This window comes from Muscardinus avellanarius (genome assembly GCF_963383645.1).
Source record: "Muscardinus avellanarius genome assembly, chromosome: 13".
Classification (NCBI taxonomy): domain Eukaryota; kingdom Metazoa; phylum Chordata; class Mammalia; order Rodentia; family Gliridae; genus Muscardinus; species Muscardinus avellanarius.
The window spans coordinates 26,460,199-26,478,438 of NC_137799.1; the positions used below are offsets into that span (position 1 = coordinate 26,460,199).

An 18,240-nucleotide genomic window follows, 5' to 3' on the forward strand; every position below is an offset into this window, starting at 1 on the left:
GAACAGACTTAGTCGTGAGCCCCTGAAGGAAAAATGAACTTTGGAACTACGAATCCTCTGGACTCAGATCCTACACTTGACTTGAAATTTCTAACAACCAAGGTCTCACCCAAAAGTCACGGAGAGCCCTTCCCCGCAGCTTTGTGACCCGCACGCGTGGACACACGGACTCAGGGAGAGGCACGCAGTGAGAAAGGCATCGGAAAGCTTGGCAAGAACCACATCAAGACAAAGTGGGATTCCTGGTAGAAAAAATTCAAGACTTGCACACTTGCTCTAGCCATTCACTGAAATCATTTGATAGCATTTATGCTGAAGAAAAACTTCAGACCCGAAGATGAAGACACAGACACTTCATGCAGGACATAGACCCAGTGCCGTGGCATTTTAAAGGCTGTCCTCAGCTGGTTGTGGTGTTGGACAACTGCGATCTTGGCACGTGGGAGGCTGAGGCGAGGATTGTAGGTTCAAGGCTAGCCTTGGCAATTTAGCGAAACCTACAGCCATTTAGTAAGACCCCAAAACGTTTGGAAGTGTATCTCAGACATAGATTGTCCCTGGGTTCAACCCCCGGTACAAAAAAAAAAAAAAAAAAAAAAAAAGAGCTGTCCTCCCTAAGATGTAGAATATTTTACTCAAAGTTTGCAAAGACTAAAGTAGTTAGGAACAAATGCGTGACCAGAGTGAACCTTTTATGAACAGATAACTTGATGATAACATAGGAAAATTAAACTAATGGACTAAAACTAATTCATTGCACAGATATTTCCTATACCTCTATGCTGTATGAAGTACTGGTATGTTAGAAAAGATGCCTTCTTCTGGGCGTGGTGGCGCACGTTTGTAATCCCAGCATTTAGGAGGCTGAGATGGGAGGATCGTGGTTCGCGACCAGCCTCAGCTACTTACGCCCTTTGCAACTCAGACCCTGTTTCAAAATAAAGACTGAAAAACAGGGCTGGGGATGTAGCTTGGAGGTAGAATGCTCCTGGGTTCCACCCCCAGTACAGCAAAATGCAAGGAAGGAAGGAAGGAAGGAGGGAGGGAAAGAGGAAGGAAGGAAGAAGAAGGAAAAGAAAAGAAAGAAGAAAAGATGCCTTCTTGGCTCTATGTAGCTAGTAAGCTAATCAAGATGAGAGCTACCTACCTAGTGTGGAGTTGCAGGTCACCTGTACTGACAAAGAATTAACTTGGAAAGTTTATTAAAAGAAAAACAGCTGAGTGTGGTGGCACATGCTTGTAATCCCAGTCCTTGGGAGGCTGAAACAGGAGGATTGCAGGTTTATGGCCAGCATCAGCTATTTAGTGATGCACTCTGCAATTTAGAGAGACCCTGTTTTAAAATAATTAAAAATAGAGCTGGGGCATAAATTGAAGGTAGAATGCCCTTGCATTCCAATCCCAGTTCTGCAAAAAAGAAAAAAAAGAAAGAAATACAATTCGTGCCAGGTGTGGTGGTACACATCTGTAATGCCAGTATTTGGGAGGCTGAAACAGGAGGATCACAGGTTTGAGGTCAGCCTTAGCTCAGAGAATGTTTTTGGGTTCAATCCTGGTATCATACCCCCAAAAAAAGAGGAAAGAAAGAAAAAAGAAATACAATTTGGGTAAGTTTTCTTCTACCAGTTGATAGTCTTTATAAAGGAATCTAACCCATGTCCAGAAAAATGGTTGGTTTTGGTTTTTTTGGTTTTTTTTTTTTTGGCAATGAGAATTGAACCCAGGTCCTCCTGCATGCTAAACACACACGTACAAAAAATGCAGTTATGACCTTTTCAGACAAGAGAAAAATGTGGTATAATCATGTTTCCCTCTAGTCTTTTTAAAGAAAACTGCTATGTTGCTGTAAGACATCATCCCTAATTAACAGACCTAACATTCATAATGTGTCACGTTTCTAAAATGTTGATACAATTTTCTTCTCAAACCTATTAGGAGAAAAAGTGCAGGTTTTCAAATATATATGCCAAAGAGGATGCTTATGCAGAATTCAGTAAGAACGAGTAACAGCGTACGGGTCTGTGTCCTCTCTCCTAAATTAAAAGTGACGTATGTCTGGGAAGCAGGCTGAGTCAAGGCAGCTCCTGCCATCTTCCAGTCTGATGAGGTGGGAATGAGATGATTTCATTATTTCCTGCTGTAGTTCCTGGCATATAAACGCTCAATAATTGTCCAAAAGTGCAGTGTCTGGAAGCCAGATAAGCGAGGTCAGTGACCCCGGGTCACAGTCAAGCTGCAGCCAAGCCAAAGCTCAGTGCGGGTCCTCAGACTCCTTCCCCCATCACCCCCAGGGCAAGGCAGCACCACTGGGCCCCCCCAGAGAGCACAGCCTCTCCAGTCAAGTGGCATACATTCTTTTTTTTTTTTTTAATGGTTATACTGTTTTTATTTTTTAATGGTTAACCCCAAAACATTCTCCGGTTTAATGGTTATAATGGGTTGAACCTGCCTCTGAGCTACACCACCCCCCACCCTTTTTTTTTTTTTAACAGGGTCTCACTGAGTTTCAGAGGCTGGCCTTGAACCTGTGATCCTTTGGCCTCAGCCTTCCAAGTACTAGGATTACAGGCGTTAAATCACCAGGCCTGGCTGGGCGTGGTGACACACACGCTTGTAATCCCCTCGCTTGGGAGGCATAGACAGGAGGATCGCACAGGTTCGAAGCCAGCCCCGCTGGCTTAAGAGACCCTGTTTCCAAATAAAAAAATATAAAATAGGCCTGGGAGTGTAGCCTGGAGGTAGAAGGGCTTCCAGGAACCCCAGTACCACAAAAAAAAAAAAATCACCAGGCCTGGCAAATTGCCTATGTTCACATCCCAGTTCTGCCACACGCTAGCTGGGTGACTCTGGTAAAGTTAGTCTGTGCCAGTTTCCTCATCTATAAAATAATAATAACTGTCCTCTCTTCAAAAGGTTGTTGGAGATTAATGGCAGAGGGCTGAGCCCTCAAACATGTTAGTTTTGGGATCTTCCATTGTGAAGTTTGTTTTGTTTTACTTATTTATTTTATTATTATTATTATTATTATTATTATTATTACTAATTTTGGTGCTACTGGTGATGGAACCCTTCTACCTCTGGGCTACACTCCCAGACCTGTATTTTATATTTTATTTGGAAACAGGCTCTCTTAAGCCAGCAAGGTTGGCTTCGAACCTGCGTGATCCTCCTGTCTCTGCTTCCCAAGCATGGAGATTACAAGCGTGCGCCACCACACCCGGCCCATTGTGAGCTTTTAAAGAACATGATTCATGCCCTGGAGTTTGGTCAGGAGTGTGATTCTAGCTGTTGCTATCTTATAAAAATACACTTCTTAGCCGGGGTGGTGGTGCATGCCTGTCATCCCAGTACTTGGGAGGCTGAGACATGAGGATTGCAATTAGCGGACAGCCTCAGCAACTTAGTGAGGCCCTCAGCAATTTAGCAAGATCCTCCTTCAAAATGAAAAAAATAAAATAGGGCTAGGAGTGTAGCTTAGAGGTAGAATGCCCCTGGGTTCCATCCCTAGTAGCCAAACGACAACAAGGACACCGTTCTTAAATGGATTCTGCTGGATCCCAACTGAATAGGTGATCCAGGAATGAACGAATGTGGACTGCTGGTGGTTCCCGCCAACTTTTTCAGGACCTTGATCCACACGGAAAGTGATCTGCCTGTATAGCACGTGGGGCCAAGCGGACAGGGCAGCTCAGGGGGCCCCCAGGTCCTCTCAGTTGCCCTGAGGACCAGGAGAGTAAGTGGTTCCACACACTTGCGATCCTGACACCCTCAACTGTGATGCTCTCCTGAGACATTTGTCAGCTTCGTCCTCCTGCCTTAGTTCTGATGAGGCTTATGGGATTGTCCCCACATAGGCTTAAAGCAAAACAGGGACCCAGGCTTCTCCTCTGGAGTGTTTGGGAGACACCCGAGCTACCCAGGTGCTACTCTGTGCACTGCATGGACGATGGACAAGAGATCCAGCAACTGCCTCCAGGCCCCGCCACGGAGTGACGACACGTGGCATGAGGAGGTGAGAGAGAACCATGGCGGGCACCCTGAGCCCTCCTGACCAGCAGCCGGGGACTGGACAGAGGACGCCCACTGTGTTTACCTAAGAGACAGGCATCAAGCTGGGACAATACCTGCGGGGACTTCTGGGCCACCCAGATGTTGGCATTCTGTCAAAAGCAGAGTATCTCTCAACCTGCCTGGCTGGGGGTTTGGTTGCGGGTTCTGAAGGACTGTAGGAATTGCTGTTGATTCTGGTCAGCGAGGAAGACTAAGAGGTGCGGAAGTGACAAGATCCCTGGAAGATGATGCTGACTTCTCGGAATCATTAGTAGAAAATGGGTGGCGTTCAGGGTAGAACTGAGCCCAATTTTTAAAATTTTTTTGGTGGTACTGGGGTTCCTGGAAGCCCTTCTACCTCCGGGCTACACTCCCAGACCTAGTTTTACATTTTTATTTGGAAACAGGGTCTCCTAAGCCAGCGCGCGTGCGTGGCTAGCTTCGAACCTGCGCGATCCTCCTGTCTCTGCCTCCCAAGCACAGGGATTACAAGCGTGCACCACCACACTCGGCTGAGCCCAGTTTTTTATTTTTTATTTTGAAACAGTGTCTACATTGCGGAGGGCCTCAGTAAGTAGCTGAGGTTGGCTGCGAATCTGAAATCTTTCTGTCTCAGTTTCCCAAGTACTCAGATTACAAGTTTGTGCCCCATGCCCAGCTCCTGCAGTCTAATCTTTAGAAAATCAGATTTTAAGCTTGGCAGGGTGGCATACACCTGCAATCTCTCAGCTTGGGGGCTGAGACAGAGGAACACAGGTCCAGGTCCGCCTTGGCAACTTAGGTAAGATCTTCAGCAACTGAGACCCTGTTATAAAATAAAATAAAATAAAATAAAGGGCTTGGGGTGTAGCTTGGAGGTAGAATGTCCCTAGGTTCAATACCCAGTACCATGAAGAAAAGGAGGGAAGGGGAAGGGAGGGAGGAAGGGAGGAGAGAAGAGAAAAGGAATCAGATTTCAAAATGTCAAAGAAGGCTGGACGTGGTGGCGCACACTGTAATCCCAGCACTTGGGAGGCTGAGACAGGAGGATCACACAGGTTCGAAGCCAGCCTCGGCTATTTAGTGAGGCTTTTAGCAACTTAGTGAGACCCTATTTCCAAATAAATTATAAAATAGGGCTGGGGATGTAGCCTGGAGGTAGAAAGCCCCTGGGTTCCACCCCCCACTGTACTACAAAAAAAAATGTAAAAAAAAGATATACTTAAAAAAGGAATATTTTCCACATGGGCTATGAATATAGATAGCATCGATACTCTGAAAGAGAGAGACTTTCAGGAACCTCTCAGAAAAGCCCACAATCTTAAAAAGTATTTAAAAGACAGAGAAGTGGCACATACTGTCAAAAACAAAGGAACACGAACCGCACGCAGAGGTGCACCCCTGTAATTCCAGCAACCCTGGAGGCTAAGGCAAGAAGGCCATAAATTCAAGGCCAGCCTGGGCAACTCAGCGAGACCGTCTCAAAATAAAAAATAAAGGCCTGGGGGTGAAGCTTCACTGTAGAGTACCCCTGGATTCCATCCCCAGCATCAAAAAAACCAAAACAATAAATACAATAAATAAATAAAACCCACAAACAGGCACAGAACTTTTTGCAAAGAACGTTAACATGTCCCAGAGGCACACTTTGGGGCAAGCAGATGAACAGTGTAATTAGCAGTCATTCTTGGAGGATGACGTGAGAAATGGACAGAGCTGAGCTACTCAATGGTTTTCTCTCTTTTTCAATATGGAAGATACTGCTAGAAAGAAGAGAACGGAAGTCAAGGATAAGAGAAGAGTCAGGCAATATTGCGCTGCATCACGGTTGGTTCGGGTCTGCAGGCTTGGAGCATTGCTTACCCCAGTACTGAGGCACTCGGCCCTTGTCACTGCAGACTCGGTGTCTGATGCCCTTTGAAGAGCCCTGTAGTCCTGGGGAAGTGCTAGATGAGCGTGGAGGTGTCATAGGGTTTCTTAGAAAATGAATTTCAAGTGCTGGACCCATAGCTGAATGGTGTTAGGATCATCAGCGGACAGTGTTTTTTAAGCACCTAGGAAAGGAAGTCCTATTCACCCAGGAGCAACACTGATCCGCCCAGGATACTTTGAGCTAAGAGCAGAGGGTTGTCTAACTCAGGAGATGGAGCTTGTCAGGAACGGCACTTAATGTTGAAAGACTGAGCAACCCATGGACTGAAACACCAAGACAAGGCTGACTGCTGCTAACTCAGTATCGTCTTGGAGACCCCACCAAAGCAGCCAGCTAAGGAAATAAGGAATGAACAGTGGGAAGGAAGAAGAAGTCTCATGTGACTATCTTCTCAAAATCCAACTGAATTCTAACCGATACGGGTTCAACAAAGTGGCAGGAAGCAGAAATATCCTAGTCGGGCATGGTGGAGTACACCTGTAATCCCATTACTTGGAAGGCTGAGACAAAAGACCAAAGTTCAAGGGCATTGCATGGTAATTTTTTAAATTTCTTAAATTATTTATGTATGTATGTATGGTGGTACCAGGGATGGAACCCAGGGGCATTCTACCTCCAAGTGACACCCCCAGCTCTATTTTTTTTTGTCTTTTTTTTTTTTTTTTTTAGTGGTACTGGGGTTCCTGGAAACCCTTCTACCTCTGGGCTACACTCCCAGACCTATTTTTTTTTTTTTAAACAGGGTCTCAAGGCTGGCTTCAAACCTGCACAATCCTCCTGTCTCTGCCTCCCAAGCCCGGGGATTACAAGCATGCGCCACCACACTAGCCTATTCTTTCTATTTTTGAAACAGGGTTTCACTCAGTTGCGAAGGGCCTTGTTTAGTAGCCAAGGTTGTCTGTGAAACACGATCCTCCTGTCTCAGCCTCCCGAATGCTGGGATTACAAGCATGCACCACCACACCTGGCTATTGCATGGTAATTTAGTGAGACTCTTTTTCAAAATAAAAAAATAAAAAGGGCTGGGGTATAGCTCAGTGGTAGAGGCTCTTGAATTCAGTCTCCAGGACTACAAAAATAAAAAGCCCAAAGTCAGTACCTTTGTGGTTGGAAACCACAAGAAAAATAGGGGAAATGTAATAATTAATGATATCTCATTTTCAGTTGTGTCAAAACTGGAAAAAAAATACCTAGGAAAGAAGCTAATTTAATTTGTATCCTGATGAAAAAGTTTAAAATTCTGACTGAAGGACATTTTAAAAGATATGAGATGGGGAGAACTACCATGTTCTTATGAGTACATTCTTTCAAATTAATCCTTAATGTTTAATTCTCCAGATCATAATTCCAGTGGGATTTTCTTGGTAGTAATTTGTTTTCTAAACCAATCTAGAAGACCAAGTACATGATAACAACCCAGAAGGGAAACTCAAAAGATAAAGAATAATGTGGAAATGGGAATAATAAGGACTTGTAAAATCACATGTAATAACATATTTTCAAACAAAAGTAATTAAGACAACCTCACACTGGTTTAGCAGTAGAGAAGTAAGCTCAGCGTGGTGATGCAGGCCTGTCACTCCAGTACTTGGGAGGCTGAGACAGTAGGATTGCAGGTTTGAGGCCAGCCTCAGCAATGTAGTGAGACCCTCAGCAACTTAGCAAGACCCCATTTCAAAATTAAAAAAGAGGGCTGGGAGTGTAGCTCAGAGGTACAGTGCTCTTGGGCTCAACCCTGGTACAAAAAACAAAAACCAAAAACAAACAAGCAGTAGATATGTCGACTATTAAGAGTGTGGAGAATCCAGAAACAGGCGGGTTTGCATTGTATATCAGTCATGGGAAATCAGGAACACCGAAACTACCCCAGGCATTTCTTGACAGAGAATTTCATACAGGGAATTGGTTATGTAAGGGATGAAAGAAGCGAGAAACCAGAACCTGCTTGCCACTCCTGGGCTTGAGTGACCGAGACAGGTGACTGTCCCAGCACCCAGGGCCGAGGCCACGGGAAGCCGGTCTCAGGGAGCTGGGGGCACAGAGGGCCTGCAGCTGCTGCTGGGAGCCTGAGGCACAGGGATGTGGGGAGAAACACCCTGGCTTGTGTCGTTTCCCACACTCCTGTCTCCCTTGGTGACTCCATAGCCAGTCCTACAGAAGCCAGGACTGGAAGCCTGGGAAGTGAAGTTCCTCAGAGGCAGAACAGGCAGGGGGAGAGGAGGGACCGGGTCTGTGCGCATCAGAGAAGCAACAAGCACAGTGAAGACGACATTTCAAGTTCATGGAGCAAGGTCGAATTATTCCTTTAGGGATGTTTGAAACACTTGGTTGTTTATTTCAGTAAAAAAGTTAGAACTGAACCGGCTATGGTGGCATACACTTGTAATTCCAGTACTTGGGAGGCTGAAACAGGAGGATCATAGGTATGCGGACAGCCTCAGCAAGTAATGAGACTTTCATCAAACTACCAAGACTCTGTAAACACACACACACACACACACACACACACACACACACACACACAAATACACACACACACACGAGGGCTGGGGGTGTAGCTCAGAGTTAGAATGCACCTGGGTTCGTCCTCAGTAACACACACACACACACACACACACACACACATGTTGTATATCTCACAATAGACATTAAATTCCTAATGGCTTCATAACTTATTGAATGTAAAAAACAAAATGATAACAACAGGAAGCTCATGTTTATGCCCATATTGAGCCACAGAAAGTCTCTTAGCCAACTAGTATGCACTGTCTGTTCCAGGCTTCAGCACCTGGGAGCCCTTGGGTATGATGCCCCGTGCAGCCCTGCCCCAGCCCTCTCCTCCTCACCCTCAGGTATCTCCTGCTCAAGCATCCCTACCCAGGAAGGCTCCCCTGCTTCCCCTCATCAGAGCAGCAGGGAGCTCCTTGAGGGCAAAGACAAGGTCCTACTTGCTTCTACCCTCGTGCCGGGCACAGCGCCAGGCACGAGAACTGGCGCTGGCATGTTTATCCAGCGCGCTGAGACGTCATTCTGTTTTCAGCCTGGCCAGCGTTAGCTGAGCACATGCTGTGTGCGTAGCACTTTTCTTATAGTGGAGGACACAAATGCATGCCACGTGACCGTCTGCCTGCAGAGCTCGCCCTATGGCTGTGAAGATGAGATGTGTACGCCAGAATGGGGGTTCCGAGGAGGCTTTGGATTTTCCTGATGCGTGCATTACAGAGAAGCCATAAATAGAAGCCGAAACAGATGGGACGATGCAGCAGATGGGCAGCTCTTGGGGCAGCAAGGGGAGAGGCAGAGGCCTGGATCATGTCCCAGGCCCAGCCAGTGACCAGCTGTCTGACCTACTCACCTCACTCCTACAGTGAAGCCGTGTGTAAAAGGAGGAGGGTGGACTCTGTGGCGACTCTCAGACCTGGCCACAGGCTGGATTTAGAGACAGATGACTATGGGATTGGCCTGGATAAGGCCTGAGCATTGACATTGTTCAGTCTGGCCTGGTGAGTTTTTAAAATCGACTACAGTAAGGTACATATTACATGCCACACAATTCTCCAGTTTAAATTGTACAATCACAGAGTTTCAAAGTTGTGCAACTGTGATTGCAATCTAATTTTGGAATTTTTTCTTCTAAAAGAAACTCGATACCATCAATGGTCACTCACTCCTCACCTCCTCCCATCCTACCCAGTTCCAGGTAACCACAAATCTACTCTCTACCTCCATAGCTTTGCCTATTCTAAACACTTCACAGAAATAGAATCATTCGACATGTGGCCTTTTTGTCTCTGGCTTCTTCCATGCAGCATAATGTTTTCAAAGTTCATTCCTATCATAACAGGAATAGATAATTCATTCCTTTTCATGGCTAGATAGTTTTCCATTGTATGGATATACCATAGTTTTCTTATCCATTTATCAGATGATGAACATGTGGGTGGTTTCTACCTTTTGGCAGTTATGAGTAATGATGCTATGAACATTCATGTACAAATTTTTGCATGGAGATATTTTTATTTCTTTTGGGTGTATATCTAGGAATGGGATTGGGGGTCATAAGGCCACTGTTTAGATATTTGGGGATTCCAGGCTGTTTTCCAAAACAGCTGCACTATTTTGCATTTCCTCCAGTATTAAAATCCTCTAGTAATTTTAACGCTCATCCATAGTTTAAAACCATCAAACTGGAACTGGTGGATATTCAGGGAGATCCATTTCTAATATTCTGATTTCATTTATTTGTTTGTTTGTTTGTTTGTTTGATACTGGAAATTGACCCAGAGGCATTTTACCTCTGAGTTGCACCCCTAACCTTATTTTATTTTTGAAACAGGGTCTCATTAAGTTTCGGAGGGCCTCACTAAGTTGCTGAGGCTGTCCTTGAACCTGCGATCCTCCTGTCCCAGCCTCCCAAGTATTGGGATTACAAGCATGTGGCACCATGCCCAACTTCTTTGTATTTGATCTCCCGGGATGCCCCCTAAAGCCCCTGTCACCTAGAACTTGGCTGAGCTGTCCAGTGTGATTGGCACCCTGATCTCTTGGCCTTGCTTTTGAGGGAAAGCCTTGTTTTTGTGTTCTAGCCTTGGACCCTCCCCTACCTTTGGTATATACTGGCCACAATCCTAGGAGTGTATAACAGAGGATGTACTTATTCAATGTGCAGCATATTTTGCTTGAGCACCATGCATCCCAGAGACAGGGAACGGAGAGGCTCTGGTCAGGAGCGTGTGTGGGATTAGGCAGTGCTGGAAGAGCCCCTGAGTCCCACTGACTCAGCAAAGCCATCCCCACCCACGAGTCAGTGAAGTCCCAGGAAACAAGCCCCAGGGGACACTAGCTTCTCCAGAGCTGGAGGCAGAATGAGAGCCGGCTCTTCCCCTGAGGAAAGGGGAGAGTAGACATTAGTTTCGATTCCCACTTTGCATTTGCCAACAGGGCTCCTTACTCATCTTCGCTGAGCCTCAGTGACCTCCAGGATGGCTGGGAAAGCCAAACTGCAGTGCCTAGCACAGCGCCGAGCATAGACAGTCCCATGTCCTGTACCAGGCTCCTTCTCACCTGCGGCTCGTGGGGGCAGAGGCCAAAGCCCATTGTCCCCTGCTCTGAAACCAGTAGCTGTGACCTCCTTTCCAGAGTACCAGAAAGCTCAGGAGCCTCGTCTCAGACAGTGGTGGCCGTGGAGCTGGTCCCATCTCCTGAGCCTTAGCCTGCGCCTCCAAGGCTCCGGGGCTGCTCTGAGCTCTTGGGCCTTCGAGGGTGAGCTTGGCCTTCTCTTTGCTCCCATCACAGTCTATGTGAATGGTGCCTCTGGGAGTTCTGCAGGGAACAGTAAGCGGTGCCATGAGCGGTTCCCTCAAGGTTGGGGGACCTCCAACCCCACAGAGGCCCTTGTAGGCGTCTTCAGAATGTCCCCCATTGTATGAGCCAAGGACACTGCAGGTCATGCTACTATCTGTTCAGGAACCCTGGCTCTTCTAGAACCCTCATCCTGACCAGATTCCAGGGCCTAGCCTCAGGCAGCTTCTCCGGCACTCATCTATTTCTCTTTCCATCTTTTTCTTGGTTTCCACCTTAAATCACTAAGATGAAAGTCACACGTGCATATTGTACTTGACATGTTGTTAAATGTACTTTCTCACTCCCTGCATATTTGTTTTTTAAATTTCTTTTTTTTTTACTGTTTGATTCCCCACTCTGAGTTTACTTGAGATAATAAAAAAAACACAGACTTTTAACTTGGAAAGACAAGTTCATGACACCACTGTGCTCTTCCAAGCCCATGGCAGACATCACTAATCAATCACAGCACTCTCTCTCTGAGCCGGGCACAACCTCAGAATCCTTCTCCATCTTGCACTCTGGGTAGAGAGCTCAAGGATCAATTGGAGCTGGCATGAGAGATGGTATCTATTTGCCATCTTTCAGAAACTTCTGCTCAGTGCTTTCCAACTCCACTTCCATCCCTGAATGTGTGCCAGATCTCTGCTATAAGACATCCTTCCCTTTGGGCATTCATCCCACACTCCCTCTAACCCATCTGAGGCTCCATCACGTCCCAGCATTCCTCCTTCTCCACCTCCTTTTCTCTACTGGTGACACACCATAGGCCTGGCCCTCTAGTCTAAAACACTTGGAGGAGGCCGAGACAAGAGGATCATGGGTTTGCGACCAGCCTCAGCAACTTAATGAGGTCCTCTGCAACTTCGTGGGATCCCATTTTAAAATAAAAACTAGGGCTGGGAGTTCAATCCACAATACCACAAAAAAGTAATAACAATCAATAAAAAAAAAACATTTGCAGCATTCTGACCCCTTCCTGGGCCCATGTTCTCCCCTCCTCAAATCCCAGCCCAAATCCCTGCCCTGCCTCCCTCTCTTCCTCTTACTGGTGTCTCTGAATCATCTCCCCGTGGTTCCAGTCCTCACTCAGACCTTTAATTGGCTGACAGGCAGGGAAGCAGAGCAGGGGAAGGTGAGCCTGAGGCCGGGGCGCCCTCTCCAGCGCTCTCAGGCAAGGGCATGTTCTCTCCTCTGAGCATGTTCTGCACCTCCGCAGGGCAAATGATATTTTTTTTTTCAATGTTAATTAGGAGACAGGAAAATAATGTCAACAGGCTTTGGAGATTACAGAGCTGTTGTCAAATCCCAGCTCCACAACTTCACTAGTCCCTCCCTCTCTTCCTCAAATACTTAAAGAGGGTCTACTAGGCCTGTTAGGTGTCCAGCAAGGTCTCCACAGCTCTAAGATGGACTCTTTACACAAACCTTTGCTGTCTCCCCGGGAAGCTCTCTCCCTGTAACACCTGCCCTACGCCTTCCCCTGCCCCGGGGACTTCTGGTCTCCACTTCTGCTCACTTAGCTGTGGGTGCTAGACAGATTGTAAGGAACTAAATCTGGGCTTCCTATGCCGGGAGGGAGCCCCTAGCGGGCAGAGTGAAGGTGTGGGCAGTGGAAATCTGCAGTGCGGAATGAGCAGCAAGAGGGGTGACCCAGCCTGGGAGTGTGAGGCGGGCTCTCTCTAGCTGGCTCACAGGCTGGGAGTCTTCCTGGAGGAAGGGGTGTCTCAGCCAGTTGAGAGACCAGAAAGGACTCCAGGGACAGAAAGAGGTGAGAGGCCTCAGGATGGGGAGGGGTTAGTGTGGGTTAAAAAAAAAAATGTAGCGGGAGATGAAATTGAAATAGAATGGGACCAGATCTTGGGAGACCCTTAGTGCCAAGTGATGGAGGAATTTAGATATTACTTTGAATCAAGACTTTTTTTGATGCTGGGGGTTGAATCCAGGGCCATTATTTTACCTTTAAACTAGACACACCTATCATTTTTTTTTTTTTTTGAAACAAGGTCTTCCTAAGTTGCTGAGGCTGAGGCTGGCCTTGAACCTGTGATCCTCCTGTCTCAGCCTCCCAAGTATTGGGATTGCAGGTGTGTGCCCCCATGCCTGGCTGAGCCAGGACTCTTAACCTGAGTCCATGGATGGGTTGCAGCAGCCTGAAACGGTGTGGAATGTTGCAGCTTGGTGCCTTTTTCTGCAGAGGAGATCTCTGGTATTCATTAGATTTCCAACGGGGTTTCTGTCCTAAAAGGGTCAAGAACCACTAGTGGTAGAGATATAGTTAAGTTCCTCCCGGAAGAGCGCCCTACCCTGGAAGAAATTAGAATAACACCCTAGAGACTTATTTGTAGTGGATGGACTGAGGGAAGCAATAGGGGTGGGAGAGAATCCAGTCCTAGAAAGGAGATAACAGGGACTTCAAACAGGGCAATAATTGTAAAAGCATCGAAAAACAATTAGAATTTTTTAAAGTATGGCAGTAACATCCATAGGGGCTTTCTACATGTTGGACGAGATAGAAAGGAACTTGTAGTTTGTAACATGATCTCATAGGATTGTTTTTATTTCTTCCTCCCATTTTGAGAATCCCTTTTTAAGAACAGAAATTATTCGATTCCATTTCTTTTTCTTTCTTTTTTTTTTTTTTTTGGTGGTACTGGGGTTCCTGGAAGCCCTTCTACCTCCGGGCTACACTCCCAGACCTATTTTATATTTTTGAAACAGGGTCTCTTACGCCAGCGCGGCTGGCTTCGAACCTGCGCGATCCTCCTGTCTCCGCCTTCCAAGCGCGGGGATTACAAGCTGCGCCACCACGCCCGGCGACTCGATTCCATTTCTAAGTTAAGGACTTTGTATGGCACAGGTGGAGAGTCTCGAATATACACGCGTTACTGCCCTGCTGGCTATTTAAGTTCACACACAGTGTGGCAACGGTATCACATTTTCGATAGGAGCTGCTCCGTTGAACCTGCTTCCCTTGGTGTTTGATGCTTAGAAAATGTCTTTGAAAGTACCCGCAGGACCATCAGGGTGTTTGCTTTCCTAAATCCTGACTTTGTTGCCGCCACAGCTACCCGCTCCCCTCCCCGGTGCTCAGCCCCTCGGAGCGGCTGCCCTTCGGCATCGAGGAGAACGGGGGCACCCCGTTCCCTCCCAAAGCTGCAGGAAGGCACCACCGCCCACCACAGCACCAGCACCACTCCAGCTATGGCGTCTCGCTGACCCTGGAGAGCAAAGAGGGGCCTCTGCGGTCCCCCAACTCCAGCAACAAGCCACTCACAAGTGAGTCGGGTGAAGGGGGCAGGGCGGGCGGGCAGTGATGGGCAGGGCAGGGGTCGCTTCCCTAGTGGCTCAAGGCAGGTGCTTCCTGTGCAGCATGGAAGGGTGGCAGTGTGATACTCGTTATCAGATATGAGCATGATGCGTTTAGTGGTCAAGGTTTGCCAGTAAGCCTCATCACCCGCTATTTTAGTTAGCTGTGACCAACATGCCTGACAAGAACTACTTATAGGAGGAAAGGTTGATTTGGCTCAGAGTTTCAGAGTTTTGGTCCATGGTTGGCTGGCTCCAAGGCAGAAACCTCATGGCAGCAAGGTGTTGGGAAGCAAAGCTGTTCAGGCAGCCGGGAAACAGGGAGGAAGGGACCAGGGGCGGACGGAGTCACCAGGGCCACACCCGCAGGGATCTGTTTCCTCCAGTCACAGCCTACCTATACTTACACCCAGTAAGTTCATTACAGTTATTAATCCATCCGTGAATTTATCTACTGGTGAGATTAGAGCCTCAGGGCTCTAATTATTCACCGCTGTATAATTAGAATAATAAATTAGAATAATAGTTATCTCAACTGTTTCACTTCTGAACACTTTTGCATTACCAACACATGAGCTTTTGAGGGAGACATTGTATATCCAAACCATAACAGTAACAGTGCCCTCCTTACCACATTCTTAGCAGCCCTCTGCTTGCACAGTTCTGCACAGAACCCAGCACTGATTCAAGCAATAGAAAAGATAAAGAGGAGAGGGAGGCAGTGTCCAGAGTTTCAATCGGCTTAATTACAGGAAAAAAATCTTGTTCCCCTGTCTGATATCCAGCTTCTGAGAGCAAAGTGGTACCAAATGAGTGGTGCCCAGAGTGATCCCGTGGGCCCACGGATACTGCTCCCAGAAAGAAGTTACAGACAGCCGGGCGTGGTGGCGCACGCTTGTAATCCCCGCGCTTGGGAGGCGGAGACAGGAGGATCGCGCAGGTTCGAAGCCAGCCGCCCTGGCTTAAGAGACCCTGTTTCCAAATAAAAATATAAAAAATAGGTCTGGGAGTGTAGCCCGGAGGTAGAAGGGTTTCCAGGAACCCCAGTACCACCACCCCCAAAAAGTTACAGACATAGAGAGTCAGAAGTCAGAAAAATTGTCAGCAAGATGACAGTGATGTTATATCTGTTAAATCTAACTTTAAAATCTGGGCTTGGATTTTGCATGTCTTTTATTTTGTTTTTCTAGAAATTTACTTTTATTCTCTTGCGCCAAATAGTTTGTTTCTGATGGTGTGTGTGGGAGGGATTGGTTCTTTATCACTCATGGTGTGGAAAGCGCTGAGCTAGAGGCCAGAGGCCAGAGCCTTCCTTGCCGGCTGTCACTACCCAGCGGAGTCCTCTCTGGTTCTCAGTTTGCTCATTCACAAACTGGGTAGAGGGTGCGGAGATCCTGGTGAAACGGGGTGAGCCGTTTCGCGTTCCCCTGGAGACCACGGGGAGCAATTCTGGGTGGGCCAAACTGGAAGTGGGGATGGGCAGCCCACACTGAGCAGGAGCTGAAGTCTGCACCCTCATTGCTGCCTAAGCCGCCCTTGCCCAAGTCCCTGTCTTAGTCTTCCTTCCTTTTTTGCATCTGGATAAGTGTAGCAGCCTCCTAATGAACACTCTAAGCCATCACTGTACAGAAACTGCCAAAGTCGGCTCTCCCCAGATAGCTGTCCAAACACCCTAGGGCTTTACACAGTTCTTTACTGTCCCGGGATAAAGCCTACACTTCTGAGCTTGGCCACAGGCAGACCTGGCCCCTGCAGCACCTCCAGCCGCACCCACGCCTCAGCACACTGTAGCAAGCTACTCTCCTCTCACCAAACACTGTGCTGGTCCCGGCTCTGTCTCTGCATCTTCTGTTCCCTCTTCTTGGAAGACTTTCCTCTGCCTCAGTGCTCGGCTTTATTTTTTATTTTGGACCATAGTCCCGCTAAGTTGCTGACAATCTTGCTAAGTTGCCGAGGCTGGCCTGGAACCTGCGATCCTCTTGTCTCAGTTTCCCAAGTACCGGGGCTACAGGTGTGCGTCACCACGCCTGCTCTCTCCCCATTTAGACCGGAATTTTCTCATCCATCTCCTTATTTCAGCTCAATGGCTAGCACTCCTTAACACAAGCTTTACTGTGTAATGAATATTTAATATTTAATGAATATTTAATATATCAATGAGTAAATTCGAGCCAGAGGGAGGAGCGGTAGCCAATGAATCCAAAGCAGTAAAATCATTAAAATGAACGGATCTGATCTGAGAAACAGCACGGCTGCTTAGGTCATATGTGTAATGCCTATTAGCGTGAATTCTAATCTTCTCAGTTGGCATCGTGCTTTTTGTTTTTAAAGTATTTGTAAAGGAATAACCCAACAAGGTAATTCATCTAAACATGGCTAAAAGATTCAGAGAGGTAAAGTGACTTACCCAGGGTCATCCAGCTCTTACTAGAGAGATTAGGTCTTGATCTCAGATTGACCCCATCAAGGCAGACCAAAAGGGTGCTGGAGTCAGGATCCTGCAGTGTCCCTCACCCCCTCTGTCTGTCTGTCTGTCTGTCCTTTCTACCGTTTCTTACATATTTCCCCTGTTCGTATTGCAGAACTGAGTCCGGGAGCACCTGCCCTGTTCAGCGAAACGGCTGTCCATCTGAAAAAGCTGGAACTGGAGACCGTGAAGGCTGCTGGGCCCTGGCCCACTCTGCACATCAACATAAACAAGGTGCGGAGGGCAGGCTCTGGCTGAGCTGAGCTCGCTCGGGGCTCAGGTCAGACTGCAAGGGCTTGTGAGGGCTCCGGGGCTTCCGTGACATCCTCTTGACAGCTCCTTCTCGCCCTCCCTCTCTCCCATCTTGGTGGTGGTGCTAGGGATTGAACCCAGAGACACTCTATCACTGAGAACAACCCTATCTCTTTTTCTCTTTTATTTTTATTATTTTTAATTTTTTTTATTGTTTTGCGGGTCTGGGGATGGAACCCAGAGGCATTTGACCTCCAAACTATACCTCCTGCCCAATTTTTTATTCTTTATTTTTTATTTTTTTATTTTTGGTGGTACTGGGGTTCCTGGAAGCCCTTCTACCTCTGGGCTACACTCCCAGACCTATTTTTACATTTTATATTTGGAAACAGGGTCTCCTAAGCCAGCGCGCGGCTGGCTTCGAACCTGCGCGATCCTCCTGTCTCTGCCTCCCAAGCGCGGGGATTACAAGCGTGCACCACCACGCCCGGCTTATTCTTTATTTTGAAACAGGGTCTCACTGAGTTACAGAGGGCCTCACTAAGTAGCTGAGGCTGTCCGCGAACCATGATCTTCCTGTCTCAGCCTCCCAATTGCTGGGATTACAAGTGTGCGCCACCATGCCCAGCTCTTTTTCTCTTATACTTTAAAATAAAGTCTCACTAAGTTACTGTGCTCTGGTCTTGAATCTGCCCTCCTCCTGCCTCAGCCTCCCAACTACTGTGATTACTGATATTTACCACCATGCCCAGCTTCATGCCATGATTCTGTATCACGATGTACTTAATCTCATGACACCACATCTGGGAACCACTGGCTGAGATTGCTTTTTTTTTTTTTTTTGGTGGTACTTTGGATGGAACCCAGGAGCCTTCTACCTCTGGGCTATATTTCAGCTAAGGCTAGC

General features: G+C 47.2%; 1 protein-coding gene across 4 annotated transcripts in view; it reads left to right on the forward strand.

The window, feature by feature from the left end:
- The window catches only part of EPB41L4B (erythrocyte membrane protein band 4.1 like 4B), a gene marked incomplete at both ends in the record, with an annotated part of 147,535 nt that overhangs the window by 90,106 nt on the left and 39,189 nt on the right, over nucleotides 1–18,240 (forward strand). For all 4 annotated transcript variants that reach the window (XM_080709161.1, XM_080709160.1, XM_080709162.1 and 1 more), the window contains 2 exons: nucleotides 14,373–14,584; nucleotides 17,197–17,315. In XM_080709161.1, the coding sequence (XP_080565287.1) occupies nucleotides 14,373–14,584; nucleotides 17,197–17,315 (331 nt within the window). The remainder of the gene's footprint in view (nucleotides 1–14,372; nucleotides 14,585–17,196; nucleotides 17,316–18,240) is intronic.